General features: G+C 35.9%; 1 protein-coding gene across 1 annotated transcript in view; it reads left to right on the forward strand.

The window, feature by feature from the left end:
• IFT74 (intraflagellar transport 74) overlaps positions 1 to 19,326 on the forward strand; it is an 86,142-nt gene that overhangs the window by 46,197 nt on the left and 20,619 nt on the right. The window contains exon 13 of the mRNA XM_028115183.2: positions 1,343 to 1,422. Coding sequence (XP_027970984.1) covers positions 1,343 to 1,422 — 80 coding nt within the window. The remainder of the gene's footprint in view (positions 1 to 1,342; positions 1,423 to 19,326) is intronic.

The raw sequence follows: 19,326 nt of genomic DNA on the forward strand, positions 1-19,326 counted from the left end.
TTGTAGAATTGCAGCATTTCTTTTCTCAGATCTTCAATTGATTTCGCAGATGTTCAGAATGATTTGATAACTATCTAGCTGAATTCCAGGGACCAGATGAACTTAGTCCCCTACTCCTCTGCCATCTTAACTCCTTCCGGATTTATTTATTTATTTTAGATAGAGAGAGTAATCAAGCATGTACCTGCGTGAGTGGGGGCAGGGGCAGAGGGAGAGGGAGAGAAAGAATCTCAAGCAGCCTCCGTGCTGACCAAGGAGCCAATGCGGGGCTCAATCTCACAAGCTTAACCAACTGAGCTACCCAGGTGCCCCTCCTTTGCCCATTTTTTAATTGGGTTATTTATCTTTTTATTATTATAAGAAATCTTTATATGTTCCAGAGACAAGTCTCTTATCAGATAAATTATTTGCAAAGTTTCTCTCCCATTCTGTGGGTTCTTTTCATCTTCTTAGTTGTGTCTTTTGAAGCACAAAAGTTTTAAATTTTGATAATGTCTAGTTTATTTTTTCTTTTGTTGCTTATGGTTTTGGTGACCTATCTAAGAAACCAGTTCCTAATCAAGAGTCAGGAAGATTTATGCCTATGATTTATTCTTAGAATTTTATAGTTTTGCCCTTATGTTTAGATCTATGATCCATTTTAAGTAAACTTTTGTATATGGTATGAGGTAGGAGTTCAGTTTTATTCTTTTGTTTTTGCATATCCAATTGTCCCAGCAACATTTCTTGAAATATTCTTTCAACAGATATTATCTAATATTCTTTACCCACTTAATTATTTTGACACCGTTGTCAAAATAGGTTGTATATAATTACAGGGCCTCATTTCTTTACTCTCAATTTTATTTCATTGCTGTATATATCTTCCTTTATTCCAGTACCACTCTATCTTAATTACCATAGCTTTGTAACAAGTATAGATGCTGTTTGTTAAAATTTTAACCTATATAATCTTCAGTCAATGGTAAATTTTCTCTTATTTTCTAATTTTTAAGACTAATTTGCCAACTTAGTTCAGTTTGTACAAATCAACAAAAAAGAAGGTTGCTAAAGATTTTTCACTTTAATATCACAAGTTAAGCTCAAAAGAAGCATTGGGGAAGGGTCTGCTTTTGAAATCAGGCAACCTAACATTCTCAGGATATACTTATACTCTAAATATGAATCCTAAAGAAAGATCTGGAAAAGACTTTTCTCTTTAAATTTATAGTATTGTCTTCAAAATAGGGCATATTATATACAGATACTATTTTTGCAACTTAGAAAAGATTTCCTAACATCATTAAATATTTCTACTGAATATCTAAATTATCTTGAATTTATTAAATAATATTTTCAACAGGTTAACAGATATAAAAGAAAAAATAAATCAGTTTAATGAAGAAATTAGACAACTGGACATGGATTTAGAAGAACACCAAGGTAATTTTTCTGGAATTTTTATAATGTATAATAACAGATATATAGCAGTATTGATTTCGTATTAACTTGGGCCTCAGGGACTATTTACCTGGGATTTATTATTTAATTCTTAATGAGATCCCTAACTTTAACTACTAAAATGCTTAACTGTACTATAATAGTAAATATTATAATTAATGTTAAATTATTTCAGCTGACTAAAAACTTGAAATAACTTAAAATGATTATATAATGACAAGAATTTATTTTGTTTTGCAAAACAATTTTTTTTTAATGAACTAAAACAGTTGAAAGTTGTTACAGATTTCTAATTTATACCTCCTTAATATGGTCAACTATAAATCAACTGGGGTAAGAATTGAGCGGAGAGGATCATGTCACAAACAGAAAGAATTAATTCTGTAGGGGTCCCAGTAATGAAGTAGCAAGTACTGATTATTCTGATCCTTTTCCAACTTTACCCAGCTGTGAGATTTGAAGAGCCAAAGGGACTAGAACACTTGAATGTGTTCTGGGTGTAAACAAGTGGAAATGGGGTGTGAATAAGTGGAAATGCTTTTGGTGGCTGTTTGAGAGCTACAGTGTATGTGTGGTTGGGGGAAGAGATTGGGCATTATAGTTTCCTTAGCAGCTTCTTTCTAATAAGGATGAGAAAGGTGGGTTCCTAATGGCACTTTAATCACAGATTAACTGCAAACCGGTATTCATGTGCTCTTGTATTAGCAAGAATTGACTATATATTCTTATAAGTTACATATGGTATTGTAAACCGTATGCATATACGCCTATACCTGTTATGGCTAAAGAAACACTCATAGCAGGGAAAAGAAGTGTTCTATTCCTAAATAAATTTTTTACTTCAGTTTTAAATGTAGTGTATTAGTTTTATTTATATTTTTTCTTGATGTATGAATAATAGCATTAGCTACTATTGATTAATTACTTACCTGGACTGGGCACTATGTGATCTTTGCAAGAACTTTTTGAAGTCTTATAAGCCCTTTTATACTTGTTGAAGCTCAGAGAAGTTTCTAAAATTCCCACAGCTAGTAAAGGGTAAAGTCTAGATTTAGACCAAGTTCTCTTTGATCCCAAAGTTTTATTCTCTTTCCAAGCCTATTCTTAGCTTTCTGATATGAAGTGCTACATTTGTGAAATAAAAATATTCTTATGATATGCTTACATAGTTTTATTTACATATGGCTAGTAATGGCTTTAAGTAAGACATATTCAGGCATATTAGTCATATAAGGCAGACAAACTTTAAGTCCCAGTTATTAGGTAAATAAAACTTATCTGAGCTTTTATTTTCTCATCTGCAAAATGAATATAATGGTCCTTCCTCACTAAGGTTTATGAATATTAAATGGCATATATGGCAGGAGGAACTCAAAATAAATTGTTAAGACTAAGGTCATATTATTTTCTTTATTAAATTATTTTATTGCTTTTAATTTATATAGATCCTAGTATTCTAGATTTTCTTTATTAACAGATTATTCTGAGAAATCTGATAATGTTCTTGATTTTAGACACTTTATAGGAAACTTTCTGAATAATTTTCCTCATCCTAAATTTAAATTTCTAAAAACATTCCATTTATTTTTCCAGTAAAGTAACTCATTTTGAGGGTACAATTTATTATTAATTGCTAGTTCTAAGATAAATAGAATGTTTTGAATTTTAGCTTCTGTTTTCCTTTTTGTTTTCTAACCTTCTTTGTCCTTTTTGATTAATGTGGAAAAAGACAGTCTATAATGTAATACTATGTATAAAAATATATGTATATATGTATGTTCATATATATATACATATATATGTGTATATGTATGTTCATATATATACATATATATGTGTATATGTATGTTCATATATATATATGCATATATATGTATATATATGTCAACACATTCATTTTTTGTTCTTCTGATACAGTGAACATCCTGAATTATGGGTATAACAGCACAGGGGGTTTGTTAGAAGGTTATGTATTAGCTCAGGACTTCATTATTTCTTGCCTGACCTATCACAGTACACTTCCAACTGGTTGTCCCACCTCCAGTCTTGCCCCCTCTCAGATTCATCCACCACAGTGTTGCTAGAGTGACTTAATGTAAAATTGATTCTGTGTCATTCTCCTGCTTAACAGTGGCTCCCCATGACCTATGAGATAAAGTTTAAGAATCTTTGCATGGCATTATAGTCCCGCTGCAATCTGACCTGTATATTGTCAGTCTCCTCTCCTACTCCTCATCATCTCTATCCTTACATTCTAATAATAATCTCCTCATGGTACTCCACACCTCACCCCCTTTACGATAAATCAAACTGTTTGATGCTCAATCCTATGCTCCTACTATTTATTCCTTTGTCTTAAATGTTCTTTCCCCTGTTACTTACCTTAGTAATTTCTCATCTTTTAAAATCTACTTCAGATATCCTTTAATCCACCGTAATAACCCTAACTTCTCTCCTTGACCTATTTCTGGGCTGAGCTAAGTGAGTGACCTCCTCCATTATCAGAGCACACTGCACATAAATGTATCACTGTATTGACCACACTATATTACCGCTATCTACTAGGATGTTTGTCTTTCCTCTGAGGCTATACATCCTCAAAGGTTCTGGACTGTGTCTTATTCACTCTGGTAACCTCTCATCAACACAGTGTCTAGGAAAATAAACACTCAATAAATGTTTGTGGAATGAATGAAACAGTGCTATACTTTAGCAGGGAAAGATTTGTAGAATGAACAAAAGATGGAAGTTGGGCTCTTTCAATTCTTTGCACCCTCTAGTTCTTAGGATATACATATGCATTCTTTTTAGAGATAGTTGGATTGGTTAACAACGGTTTTATTATTTTCTAGAGGATTTCTACCTTGGATTCATGATTTCTAGTAAAGTGGTGGGTTCTCACCTACATCTGCATTCTCAGCAGTTCCTTGACACAAGATTGTAGATAATCCGCTCCTTAAGATGTGGACGATAATCAAGATATTTTGACTTTCATGTTTTTTCCTGCCTCAGGCTTTATTCCCTCTGGCCCATTTTACTAATTTTATAGATGCTACCTTACCTTCTGCTATTTATGGTACTTTTGTATGATCCAACCTAAGGCCACCTTTTGCCTTGTAGGGGTTCTGGTTAAGATAACATATAAACTATAAATGATGTTTGTATATGTCTCACTTTGTTAGTAGTTGCTTCATCCTTTCAGTTTTGCATAATTCATTTTAAATCCAAAGGCATCCTTGGATATACTAGGCCAGGTACAGTTGTGTTTTCTGCTTCTGTGTAGTCCAGTATCTTTCTTAAGTGCATTATATTTATTCATTTTGGCAAGTCTCTAAAGTTTTAATTTGCCAAAAGTTACATTGGGTAACTGTGTCTCAAAGCTAACTAAGTAAATTCAGTGAACAGTTATTTGGCTATTCTATGAAAATCTTCATTGTGCAGTTGCTGAGTTATCCTCATAATACCCTTGGACTTTTGACCAATTCTAGATAGGCTTCTTTGATCTAAAATCTTTACTTTTTCTTTGTTAAGTGACTGAAAAAAATAATAATCTCCTTGCAAAAATTTCAATATAATAAAATAGTATTTCTCTTTTCAAACTGCTAAGGGATTTAATTTTATCATCTTAAATATTTTCTAGACTTCACCCAGATAGTAGTTTTACCTTGGTGGTGGATGAGGTAATTTTTTTATATGGGTTCTAAACATATTTAGATTGAAATACATATACTGTCCTGTAAGTAATTGTTACTATCATTTATGCTAACTAGAAGCAATGTTCTATGAAATGTTCTATTGAAAGTTACTAAAGTGGTCAGAATTTGGGTATAAACTACATCATTGCTAAAGCAGAGCATTATTGGCAAATGCCATACTACTTTTCAGAAAAGGCAGAACCCATCCAGATTTCTCCTTTCTCAGCTAAATGCCAGCCATTAAATATTTGCTTAATTGTTGCTTTTTAAATATTGCTTCTGCCTAAAGCCAGCAGAAGAAGGGAAATAATAAAGATTAGAGTAGAAATAAATGATACAGAAACAAAAAAACTAGGAGGCACCTGGGTGGCTCAGTCAATTAAGCATCTGCCTTCGGCTCAAGTCATGATCCCAGTGTCCTGGGATCAAGCACTGTGTCGGGCTCCCTGCATAGCAGGGAGTCTGCTTCTCCTTTTCACTCTCCCTCTATGCTCCCTCTCTCAAATAAAATCTTTAAAAAAGAAACAAAAAATCAGTAGAACAGATCAATGAAACCAGGAGCTGGTTCTTTGAAGGAATTAATAAAATTGATAACCCCCTAGTCACTCTTACCAAAAAGAAAAGAGAAAGGACCCAAATAAATAAAATCACAAATGAGAGAGGAGAAATAACCAACACCACAGAAATGCAAACAAAAGAGAACATTATGAAAAATTATATGCTAACAAATTGGGCAATCTGGAAGAAATTGATAAATTCCTAGAAACATATAAACTACCAAACCTGAAACAGGAAGAAATAGAGAACTTGAAGAGACCCATAATCAGCAAAGAAACTGAAGCAGTAATCAAAAAATCTCTGAACAAAACAAAAGTCCCAGGACCAGATGGCTTCCCAGGGGAATTCTACCAAACATTTAAAGAAGAGTTAATTTAACCTATTCTTTTCAAACTATTCCAAAAAACAGAAGTGGAATCCAAACTCATTCTATGAGGCCAGCATTACCCTGATTTCAAAACCAAAGACTCCACTAAAAAACAGAACTACAGGCCAATATCCCTGATGAACATGGATGCAAAAATTCTCAACAAAATACTAGCAAATCAAATCCCACAGTACATTAAAAGAATCATTCACCATGATCAAGTGGAATTTATTCCTGGGTTGCAAGGGTGGTTCAATATTTGCAAATCCATCAACATGATATACCCCACATTAATAAAAGAAAAGAAACATGATCCTCTCAATAGACGCAGAAGCAGCATTTGACAAAGTACAGCATCCATTCTTAATAAAAGTTCTCAACAAAGGAGAGATAGAGGGAAGATACCTCAGCATCCTAAAAGCCATATATATGAAAGATCGACAACTAATATCACCCTCAATGGGGGAAAACTGAGAGCTTTTCCTCTACAGTCAGAACAAGACAGGGATATCCACTCTCACTGTTGTTATTTAACATAGTACTGGAAGTCCTAGCCTCAGCAATCAGACAAATAAAAGGCATCCAAATCGGCAAGGAAGATGACATAATACTTTATATAGAAAACCCAAAAGGGGCGCCTGGCTGGCTCATTCAGAAGAGCATAGGCCTTTTGATCTTGGGGTTGTGAGTTTGAGCCCCACGTTGGATGTAGAGATTACTTAAAAAAAACAAAATCTTAAAAAAACAACCAAAAAAGCCCAAAAGACTCCACCAAAAAAAATTGCTAGAACTGAATTGTATGGTGATTAACGTAACATAATAATAATAATAATAATAATAATAATAATAAAAGAAGTTACTATGGCCAATGTCCAAGAGGTTACTGCCTGTGTTCTCCTCTAGGATTTTGATAGTTTCCTGAACTAAAACGAATTTAGTAAAGTCACAAGATGCAATATCAGTGTACAGAAATCTGTTGCATTTCTATACACCAATAATGAAGCAGCAGAAAGGATGAATCAAGGAATCGCTCCCATTTACAATTGCACCAAAAACCATAAGATACCTAGGAATAAACCTAACCAAAGAGGTAGGAAATCTGTACTCTGAAAACTATAACACACATAGGAAAGAAATTGAAGGTGACACAAAGAAATGGAAAAACATTCCATGCTCATGGATAGGAAGAACAAATATTGTTAAAGCGTCTATACTACCCAAAGCAATCTACACATTTAATGCAATCCTGATCAAAATACCACCAGCATTTTTCAGTTAGAATAAACAATCCTAAAATATATATGGAACCAGAAAAGACCCCAGATAGCCAAAGCAATCTTGAAAAAGAAAAGCAAAGCTTGAGGCATCACAGTTCTGGACTTCAAGTGATATTACAAAGCTGTAGTGATCAAGACAGTATGGTACTGGCAGAAAAACAGACACATAGATCAGTGGAACAGAACAGAGAACCCAGAAATGGACCCACAACTATATGATCAACTAATCCAACAAAGCTGGAAAGACTCAATGGGAAAAAGACAGTCTCTTCAAATGGTGTTGGGAAAACTGGACCGCTTTCTTACACCATACACAAAAATAAATTCAAAATGGATGAAAGACCTAAGTGTGAGACAGGAAACTATCAAAATCCTAGAGGAGAACACAGGCGGTAACCTCTTGGACATTGGCTATAGTAACTTCTTTTTTTTATTATTATTATTATTATGTTAATCACCATACATTACATCATTAGTTTTTGATGTAGTGTTCCATGATTCATTGTTTTCGTATAAGACCCAGTGCTCCATGCAGTACATGCCCTCTTTAATAAGCATCACCGGGCTAACCCATCCCCCCACCCCCCTCCCCTCTAGAACCCTCAGTTTGTTTTTCAGAGTCCATAGTCTCTAATGGTTCATCTCCCCCTCCGATTTACCCCCCTTCATTTTTTTAAAATTATATTATGTTAGTCACCATACAATACATCATTAGTTTTTGATGTGGTGATCCATGATCCATTGTTTTCGTATAACATCCAGTGCTCCATGCAGTACGTCGCCACCTTAATACCCATCACTGGGCTAACCAATCCCCACTCCCCCCTTCCCTCTAAAACCCTGTTTGTTTCTCAGAGTCCATAGTCACTCATGGTTCATCTCTCCCTCCATTTTTCCCTTCCTTCTCCTAATGTCCTCCCTGCTATTCCTTATGATCCACAAATAAGTGAAACCATATGGTAATTGACTTTCTCTGCTTGGCTTATTTCACTTAGCATCATCTCTTCCAGTCCCATCCATGTTGATGTAAAAGTTGGGTATTCATCCTTTCTGATGGCTGAGTAATATTCCATTGTATATATGGACCACATCTTCTTTATCCATTCCTCTGTTGAAGGGCATCTCGGCTCTTTCCACAGTTTGGCTATTGTGGACATTGCTGCTATGAACATTAGGGTGCATATGGCCCTTCTTTTCACTACATCTGTGTCTTTGGGATAAATACCCCGGAGTGCAATTGCTGGGTCATAGGGTAGCTCTATTTTAAAATTTTTGAGGAACCTCCACACTGTTTTCCAAAGTGGCTGTACCAACTTGCATTCCTACCAACAGTGTAAGAGGGTTCCCCTTTCTCCACAACCTCTCCAACATTTGTTTCTTTCCCTGTCCATTTTTGCCATTCTAACTGGTGTAAGGTGGTATCTCAGTGTGGTTTTAATTTGAATTTCCCTGATGGCTAATGATGATACATCTCCAAAAGCTAGTGAAACAAAAGCAAAAATGAACTTTTGGGACTTCATCAAGATAAAGAGCTTCTGCACAACAAAGGAAACAGTCAACAAAACAAAGAGGCAACCCACAGAATGGGAGAAGATATTTGCAAATGACACTACAGATAAAGGGCTGGTATCCAAGATCTCTAAAGAACTTCTCAAACTCAACACCCAAAAAACAAATAATCAAGTCAAAAAATGGGCAGAAGATATGAAAAGACACTGAAGAAGACATACAAATGGCTAACAGACACATCCCCCCCTTCATTTTTCCCCTCCTGCTATCTTCTTTTTTGTTGTTGTTTTTAACATAATATATTATTTGTTTCAGAGGTACAGGTCTGTGATTCAACAGTCTTACATAATTCACAGCGCTCACCATAGCACATACCCTCCCCAGTGTCTATCACCCAGCCACCCCATCCCTCCCACCCCCCACCACTCCAGCAACCCTCAGTTTGTTTCCTGAAATTAAGAATTCCTCATATCAGTGAGGTCATATGATACATGTCTTTCTCTGATTGACTTATTTCGCTCCACATAATACCCTCCAGTTCCATCCATGTCATTGCAAATGACAAGATTTCATTCCTTTTGATGGCTGCATAATATTCCACTGTGTGTGTGTGTGTGTGTGTGTGTGTGTGTGTGTGTGTGTGTGTGTGTGTACCCCATCTTTTTTATCCATTCATCTGTCAATGGACATTTTGGCTCTTTGCACAGTTTGGCTGTTGTGTAGTAACTTCTTACGAGATATGTCTCCTGAGGCAAGGGAAACAAATGCAAAAATGAACTATTGGGTCTTCCATCAAGAAAAAAAGCTTCTGCACAGCGAAGGAAATAATCAACAAAATAAAAGGCAGCCTTCAGAATGGGAGAAGATATTTGCAAATGATGTGTCTGATAAGGATTAGTATCCAAAATCTATAAAGAACTTAATCAACTCAATACCCCCCAAAACAAATATTCCAATTAAGAAATGAATAGACATTTCTCCAAAGAAGATATAAAGCTGGCTAACAGACACATGGAAAGACGCTCAACATCACTCATCAGGGAAGTACATATCAAAACTACAATGAGCTACCACCCACACCTGTCAGAATGGCTAAAATTAACAACACAGGAAATAACAGATTTGCAAAGACGCAGAGAAAGGGGAACCTACTTGCACTGTTGGTGGGAATGCAAACTGGTGCAGCCACTCTGAAAAACAGTATGGAGGTTCCTTAGAAAGTTAAAAATAGAACTACCCTATGATCCAGCATTTGCACTACTAGATATTTACCCAAAGGATACCAAAACACTGATTCAGAGAGGCACTTGAACCCCAATGTTTATAGCAGCATTATCAACAATAGGCAAATTATGGAAAGAGCCCAAATGTCCATCAGCTGATGAATGGATAAAGAAAATGTGGTATATTTATACACAATGGAATATTACTCAGCCATAAAAATGAATGAAATCTTACCATTTGTAATGACGTGGATGAAACTAGAGAGTATTATGCTAAGTGAAATAAGTCCCTCAGAAAAAGAGAAACATTATGATTTCACTCATATGTGGAATTTAAGAACTAAAACAGATGAACCTAGAGGGGAAAAAAAGAGAGACGCAAACTAGAAAACAGACTCTTAACTATAGAGAATAAACAGAGGTTTCCTGGAGGCAAGGTGGATGGGGAGATGTATTAAATGGGTGATGGATATTAAGGAGTTGACTTGTTCAGATGAGCACTGGGTGTTGTATGTAAGTGATGAATCACCAGATTGTATACCTGAAACTAATATTACAATGTATGCTAACTGGAATTTAAATAAAAACTTGAAAAAATATTGCTTCTGAATGAAAAAGAGTAATGGAAAAAGCACTATTGTTCTGGGTAAAGGAAAAAAACAAAAAATAGATAATAGTAGCCTGTATTCTCATTTAACACAGGATATCCTTTCAAATAAGGATCCTTTTACCTCAAGGTTTACTTCTGACATGTAGCCGAGTAATTTGTTTTTGTAATTGTTGACTTAGAAATTTTTTATTCTCACCAGAAATTAATACTTTAGAGTTTATATATCTCATATTGAAGCTTCCTCAAAGTAGGTAATGTTTCTTAGTCCACTTAAATCAGATCTTTACTTTAGTCCTCACTATATTACATTAAATTCTAAAAAGAAGAGTGTTACTGTTTTAAAACATGACAAAACCTTTCACGGAGTGGGAGCACAAAATAAGTGATCAGTCTTCTATGCAAAATTCCAAAACCTTTTGAAATTGGGTTGGTTCTCAGCTTTACCCAATGTTGGCTTAGGTTTAGGCTTTCTCTAGTCTGCTTAGTTAGTTGCCACTTGTCTATCTGCTTACAGCTTTTGAAATTTTATTTCTATTATTTTCTTTTTTAATTTTCCTTATTGCTGGGAGTTTTACCTTTAAAAATTCTTTTTACTGTAGTTTTAGTTGAGTTTAGGAGAGGGTTAGAATTAACTGTGCATATTCAATTTGCCATCTTTATCAAGAAATTACCAGTTTTAGGGTGCCTGGGTGGCTCAGTTGGTTAAGCGACTGCCTTCGGCTCAGGTCATGATCCTGGAGTCCTAGGATCGAGTCCCGCATCGGGCTCCCTGCTCGGGAGGGATTCTGCTTCTCCCTCTGACCCTCTTTCCTCTCGTGCTCTCTCTCATTCTCTCTCTCTCAAATAAATAAATAAAATCTTAAAAAAAAGAAATTACCAGTTTTATAAGTTTTATAAACTTTACTTAGAATTTCTAGAGTTTTTTTTAAAGATTTTATTTTTTTATTTATTTGACAGAGAAAGAGAGACAGCGAGAAAGGGAACACAAGCAGGGGGAGTGGGAGAGGGAGAAGCAGGCTTCCCGCTGAGCGGGGAGCCTGATGCAGGGCTCAATTCCAGGACTCTGAGATCATGACCTGAGCCGACGGCAGACACTTAATGACTGAGCCACCCAGGTGCCCCCAGAATTTCTAGTTTTAATCACCTGAATATGCTTCATTTTATGGGGGATGTGTGTATGCGTGGGTGCGTGTGTGTGTGTATGACCATTCTCATGCTTTCATTAACTGTGCAATTAACCTTAGTATGTAGGAGGTTATCCCTTCCTGTTTTAAAAAAATTTTTCCAGGGCGCCTGGTTGGCTCAGTCGATTAAGCATCTGCCTTCGGCTCAGGTCATGATCCCAGGGTCCTGGGATTGAGCCCCACATTGGGCTCCCTGCTCAGCAGGGAGTCTGCTTCTCCCTCTGCGTTCTCTCTCTCTCTCTCTCAATAAATAAATAAAATCTTTAAAAAAAATTTTTCCCTTAAACTAAAGACTCCAGTTAATTTATTTTTTAAAATTGTGTGCCTTTAATATAAAAATGTGGTATGTACTCAATGTGAAAAATTCAAGCAATACAAAAGTGTCTGAAAAGTCATCTCCTTTCTCCTCATAGTCATCCCAGTCTTTAGAGTCATCCCAGTCTTTTAAATTATTTACAATTTGATGTTTATAGCATTTTAGACTTTTTATGTTCATATGTAAGCATATGTATTTTAAGATGGAATAATATATAATTCCTCTGAGGTTGAGTCTTTCATTTAACTATATTTAATGTACATTTTTCCATTTGAGGGTGTATACTTCCATTTTAGAAATAGTGGTCAGTGTCAGGGTTTTAAAGCCAGACCAAGAATGGTGCCTGGCACATATTTATTACTCCCAACAGCTGTTAGTTGCCATTATCATCTTTGTTATTGTTATGGTTAAATAGTATTCACTGTATCCACATTGATATTTAGGTGGTTTCTAATTTTTCACTACCAAGAATAATGCTGCAGTAAATAACCTTGTTCCATACATGTTTTTTAACTTGCATATTTCTATAGGATAAATTTCTAGAAGTGAAATTATGAGTAGACTGTTACTTATGTTTACAATTTTTATTATTTTTGCTAATTTCTTCCAGAAAAAGTCGTGCCATTTTATACAACCAACAGCAGTATGTGAAAGTGCTTCCTCGCCAATGTTATTTATAAATTTCTTAGTTTTTGTCAGTCAAAAGAATATACACTTTGGTTTTTTTTTTTAATTTAAATTCAACTAACATATAATGTACTATTTGTTTCAGAGGTAAGAGGTCAGAGAATACACACTTTTAACAGTTCACTGTTCCTTAAGGCCTGCATTTGTAGTACTACTATGATCCACAAGGTGGGGCTAATTTTCTGGCTGTCTACTTAGACGGACCAGGCTTGACCACAGTTGAAAAAGTACAGTCACATTTTTAAAAAAGTATCTTTTATTTTTAAGCACTTACCTCTCAAGAAAAATTTTGGGGCATTGTTACTCACTACAAATTATTCCTTCATTTTTAGAGTACAGTATCTTTCCAAGGATGGATTAGATTGTAAAACCAAATAGTGATTGTTGGTATGGTGTATCAGACGTCTAGATATCTAACTGCTACAATGTGATAAATATGTATCATGACCCGAAATACATGTGAAGTGCTATAGGATCATTGTATTACTGTCCTAAACTTTGTATAAAGTCATTGTAATTTACTCCATAATTTATATGCTTCTTTGAAGAGTAATAAAAATACAAAAACATTTTTCCTTGGTTTGTCTCTAGAATACTTTTTCATACTCAGGGTTCCATGGCCTAGTTGAGCAGTTTTCATTCTTTGCGTATGTCAGGTAATATGGAATTTATAAGGACAAGATAGTTTTATTTAAGAGCACAGGTTCTCCAACCAGAACAACTAGATTCAAATCTGAGCTGTGCTATTTTACTGGCTGATCTTGGAATACTGTTTGACTTTTTAATACCTTAGTTGTGTTCATTTTTATTTTCTATTACTTTTTTAGTTTCTTCATTTTTATTTTTTTAAAGATTTATTTATTTATTAGAGAGAGCACATGTGTGAGTTAGGGGAGGGGCAGAGGGAGAGAAAGAATCTCATGTAGGCTCCATGCTCAGCATGGAGCTGGACTTGGGGTTCAAACACATGACCCTGAGATCATGACCTGAGCCAAAATCAGCCAGCTGCTCAACTGACTGAGCCACTGAGGCGCCCCTAGTTCTTTCATTTTTAAAATGGAGATGATAACAGTACCTTCCTACTACTTAGGGTCACTGTGCAGATTAGGTGAATGGGGTTTTGTATGTGTGTGTATGTGTGAGACTGAGAATAGCAAACCATTATCATAGTGCATATAGTGTTAGTTATTAGCTGTTATTATTAATGCTATTAATTTATAACCTGAAACTTGAATAACTTTCCTGGAGATATTCCCAAAACATATTTTGGAAAGTATTTTCCCCAGGATATATAAAATAATCGATTCAGTTTCCAGCTGGTTTATATTCTGGTATCTGAGATGTCAAATGGCATTTATACATTGCCATTCTATAGAGATTCAATATACATTCAATGAAGAAGAATGAATCATTTCTTATTGTTCAAGTTGAAGATTGGTTAAACTACATTTTGTATTTTTCATTAGAATGATGCTATTATTTCCAGATCAGGTACGTGAGCACCATCTGTAACAAAATCTCAGGCTCCACCTCAGAGCTACTGAGTCTGAAATGTAGGGATAGGGTTTAGCAATTTGTGTTTCAGCAGCCCCTCCTTTTGATTCTGCTAAAGTTTATAACCACTGCTTTAGGAAATAATTAAGAAGTTACATTGTGTTTAATATATTCCATGGACTACTTATTATACCATCCAGTTTTATTGACATTACTCTGTTAAAACAAATGTCTTCATGATCCTTTTTCTTTTCTTTATATGGTGAGGCTTTTAGCAATAATTTCAACTTTTACATATTTAGAGAATTTTTATTATATATTTTTAAAGTGCCTCCAGTGTGTAGAAATAGTATTATCAGACTTGGTCTACATAGCTGTAAAGAAATTTGCCTGCCGAAATTTAAAACATTTTGCAGAGAATGTATGGTTGATAAGTTGGATGAAGCCTGAAGCCAAAAGTTAGCTTAAAACATTAAACTTATATGGACTCATTTTAGCATACCAGTTTGATATACTTGATTACTACTTACTGCTCTAATGACAGGTGAAAAGTAGGTTGGAGAGAGAAACTGAATATAAAAAGATAGAATTTAATAGGAACCCCAAAGTGATTAAAATCGAAGTAGGAAAGGGGAAGAGAAAGTGTCCTGGCTTACTAAAATATGTGAAAATGTTAGCGGAGATTTAAACAATAACTCAGTATGAATTAATGTGTTATAGCCTCCAAAACAGCTGAAATCCTAGGTTGCATTAACAGAAAGATGAATATGTAGACTGTGGGAAGTGATAGTTTCGAATCCTAAATTTCTTGGCATTATTCTTTCCTTTCCTTTCCCTCTCCTCCCCTCCCCTCCCCTCCCCTCTCCTCTCCTCTCCTTTCTTGTAGGGGACAGAGGGAGAAAATCTTAAGTAGGCTCTACGCCCAGCACAGAGCCCAGTCTCATGGCCCTGAGATGACCTGAGCTGAAATCAAGAGTTGGACGCTTAACTGACTGAGGCACCCCTTGGCATTATACTTTAAAAGGGATTAAAAAAAAAAAAAACTGGAACTCACTAAGAGTAGAATGAGCAGAATGGTAGAGACTAAAACCATGTCACATAAGGAACATTCAAAAGTATCGAACACTCAAAGGCACTGGGGAGACTTAGCTTGCCTCAGAAGGACCCCAAGTGCTACATAGGAAGAATTTGGATATGCAGAAGTCCTTTGGGGTTTTATTCTTGGCCCCCTTCTCTAATTTTATTTTCTTTTTGCTGCTCTTTCACCTCCAAAATCAGTAGGCCTGCCAATTTGGGGAGCTTGAGGCCAGAAGAGTCATTAGCATACGGCTTTTTATATATTAATCAAGATAGAAGATGGGGGGGAAATGGTACTCAGACCTTCTCCAGGGTCAGAACTACTTCTCAGAATATAAAAGTCAAGATAGCTCTGTAAGCCTAGAATCAAGGGAACATTGGATGGTGGAAAAGAGTCAGATGAACTGGCAGTGAGGACAAAGGAGGCTGTGGTGCTACTCAGTCCCTTGGTAGTGCAAGAAAAGCATATCTCCCTTACTCCACTAGCTTTCTATGGCAGAGAGCCTCAGAAAACAATGATATCCTCTCTACAGGTTTCCAAGTCTTTTGTAATAGTCCATACCCATTTATTTTTTCCTCCACATGAGGGAAAAAAGCCTGAATTTATAGTTTATAATTTTGGGGTACTTGTATTGGTAGAGTATAAATGTCTTGAAGGCAAAGGTCTTCTTCATCTCTGTAATTCCTACATTACCTGTTAGAGTGCCTTGCTGGTACAATATTTTCTCTATATAAGAACCTGCTGAAGTCTTTCACCTATCTGCTTATTTTTGGATTTCATACATACCTCATTTAGAGCACTTATGTTCCATTGTAACTTTTGGTTTTGTACATCTAATAATTTGTAAGCTCTTCTAGGATAGAGTTGTAACTATCTTGTTCATTTTGATTTCCCCAGCACCTGCTACAGTATCTGGCACATAGCAGGCATTCAGTAAATTTGGAATAAATAAATTATGTAGAACTATAATTAGATCAAATGTTAAGAATTTGAGGACAGCTCTAAAATAACCCTTATTTTATCAATGTGCCCTCTTCCTTCTCCTTTGGTCTCCTGAATCTTACTACTTTAGACCCTTTTACTTGCCTGCTTTTGCACCTCCAGTGTGACATACTGATTAGCATCCCCAATATATGATCTTGTCCTCTCCTATGAGAGTAAATCTAAGAATAGATTTGGTAATAACTCCTGTATTTTACCTTATCTTAGGACTGTCCACATCTGTACATTGCTTCTCATGGGCCACTCAGATATGAATCCTCCAACTGAGAAATCGCAAACTGGAGGAGTTCACTAGTTCCCTGATCTCTTTTCCTCTTAGCAACAGTGATACAGGAAGAGGTTTTATGAAGCTTGGGAATCTACTAAGATATATGGGATCTCTGTCCTATCTAATCCAGCTGGCCAGCTGTGTAGCTGGAGACATTGACCAGATATGTCTTCTAGCTCAGTCTGATGACAATTAAGAACATGGATTTGAGAAGAGAAGAAAAGAATATTCTCCCAGGTTTCTGACTTGGATGATAAGTGTGTGACCAAGGACTTCCAAATATAATAGGGAATACGGAGAGGTGCATACTTCGTAAGGGAAGACTGATGAGTTTAATTATGAATATACTGTTAGAATGTCCTGAAAGATACCCATATGAATGTATCTAGTAAGCAGTTGGATAAAATAATCAGAAAATTAGGGAAAAGGTCAAATTTAAGAGTTCTTAAACCACAAGAATGAGTGGATTTTTCTGGGTGTAATGTAGTATTAGAAGTCAACTAAAAGCAGAAACCAGAATTTAAATGTAGAAGAAAGGGAAAGCCATGAAGAGAAGACATAAGGAGTGATCTGAGAGTAAGAAAAACCAAAGAAGTTCCCACCCCAACAACAAAAATACATAAGGAAAAGATTTGAAAAGAAGGAAGAATGTATCAATAGTGTCAGATATTGTGGGGTGAAATAAAAACTGGGAACTGCCCCTTGGATTTGATAATTAAGGAGTCAGTCTTACTGAGAGAAATTTCATTGGGATGGCAGAAGGAGAAGCCTCATTACAGTATCTTGAGGTCTGATAGCAAGATGAGGAATTTTAAAAAGCACGTATAGGAGATTCTTTTAAGTTTGTAAGAAGAAAGATAAGATGGTAGTTAAATTTTTATAAAGCCTAGGATGCAGACCTTCCTCCTAATCCCTTAATGCCTAACCAGTCTCTGAAGAGTGGGACTTCTCAGACAACCAGGACGTTCTTAGAAACCTAGGATGTGGCAGGTTCAGCAGAAACTAGCTTTTCTGCTACTTCACATACGTTGTATAACATTTCCATGCATATTACCCTCCTATGGAGGGTATTCCAGCCCTAAGTCTTTGTTTCCCGCTCAAAAATTATTGCCATAAAGTGAGTGTGAATGGTGACATAATTTTAATTTGTCTATAATCTATTTTTGAAAAAACTTAATCATATACAAATTTGTTATTAATAACAAAGTCCATGCCTCCATGTAATTCGAGGCTCTAACCCAACAGTCTTCCTCTACTTCCTAACTTTAGCCAGTACTTGAAAACACTGCGTAGGAGTTTATACAGAACACAGGCTGACCGTTGCATTTTAACCTCTGCACTGTAACTTTTGGCTCCCCTGATTTTTTTTTTTGAACGCTTAAAGTTCTAAATGTGCCAGCTTCTTATCAGGAACCACCTTAGGAATCTCAAGTCTGTTATTCTCGCCATCCTTACTGGGCATCATCTTAATAAGGTTCCTTAGTTTTTCCAGAATCCTAAAAATTGACTGACTTAGATAAAGAAATTACAGGTTGTTGCAAGTGTAAATTTATTCTGCTTTCTCTACCTGGGACCCTGAGAACACAGGGTCTCACTAGTCTAGGGGAATAGTGGTGTCCTTCCAAAACTCAGTTTTTGTTACACGGAAAATCCTTTTGTTATAAAATAATCATGATCTACCTCTGTTAATGGCCCCTTTATGCTGCTAAAGTGTCCAGCTTCATCCATTTGTCAGGGTCTTGGATTTTTGCCCTTTTATTTTTTTTTTTATTTTTAAAATGTTTTATTTATATATTCATGAGAGTCAGAGAGAGAGAGAGAGAGAGAGGCAGAGGGAGAAGCAGGCTCCACACTGAGCAGGGAGCCGGATGAGGAGCTCGATCCCAGGGATCATGACCCGAGCCGAAGGCAGACGCTTAACCATCTGAGCCACCCAGCCACCCCGGATTTTTGCCCTTTTAAACATGTCTTCCACATATATTAAATGCAACATGTCCAAACCTGTTGTAAGCAACTTGTTCCTAAACTTGCTTCTCTTTTTAGTTAATAATACTAGCATGTCTTCAGTTGCCCAAGCCAGAAACCCAAGAGTTATACAAAATCTATTTACTCTGGCTCTTAAGTGACTGGATTGAAAAATCTAGTTTCCATCCTAATTGCCACTGCTCTACTCCAAGAAACCTTCATCTTTTGCCTGGATTACTGTGACAACCTCCTAACTGGTTATATTGCCTCCAGTATTACTTGCCTTTTATTCATTCAACCAGAAATATTTTTCAGAAATGCAAATTGATCATTTTATTCCCCTGCTTAAAATTCTTCAATAGTTTTACCATTGTCCTTAGGTGGAAGTCCAAACTTTTATAATATGTGTCTTATAAGGTCTCTCATCATTTGCCTCCTCTTTGTGCCACTTTTTCACTTCACATTCTCTGCCTCAGCCATACCACTCTTTCAGTTCTTTGTGCTGCCATACTCATCCTCACTTTCGGGTTTCTCTACTTGCAATGCTTTGACTTTGAACCTCTTCTCTGTTTCAACCAGGTAACTCCTATTCATTTGTTCTTTATAATTTAGCTTAACTATTACTTCCTTAGAGAAATTTCCTGGAAATTCCT

This window comes from Eumetopias jubatus, unplaced genomic scaffold, assembly GCF_037043125.1.
Source record: "Eumetopias jubatus isolate StellerSeaLion01/CBP00866 unplaced genomic scaffold, mEumJub1_p1.0 scaffold_15, whole genome shotgun sequence".
Lineage (NCBI taxonomy): Eukaryota > Metazoa > Chordata > Mammalia > Carnivora > Otariidae > Eumetopias > Eumetopias jubatus.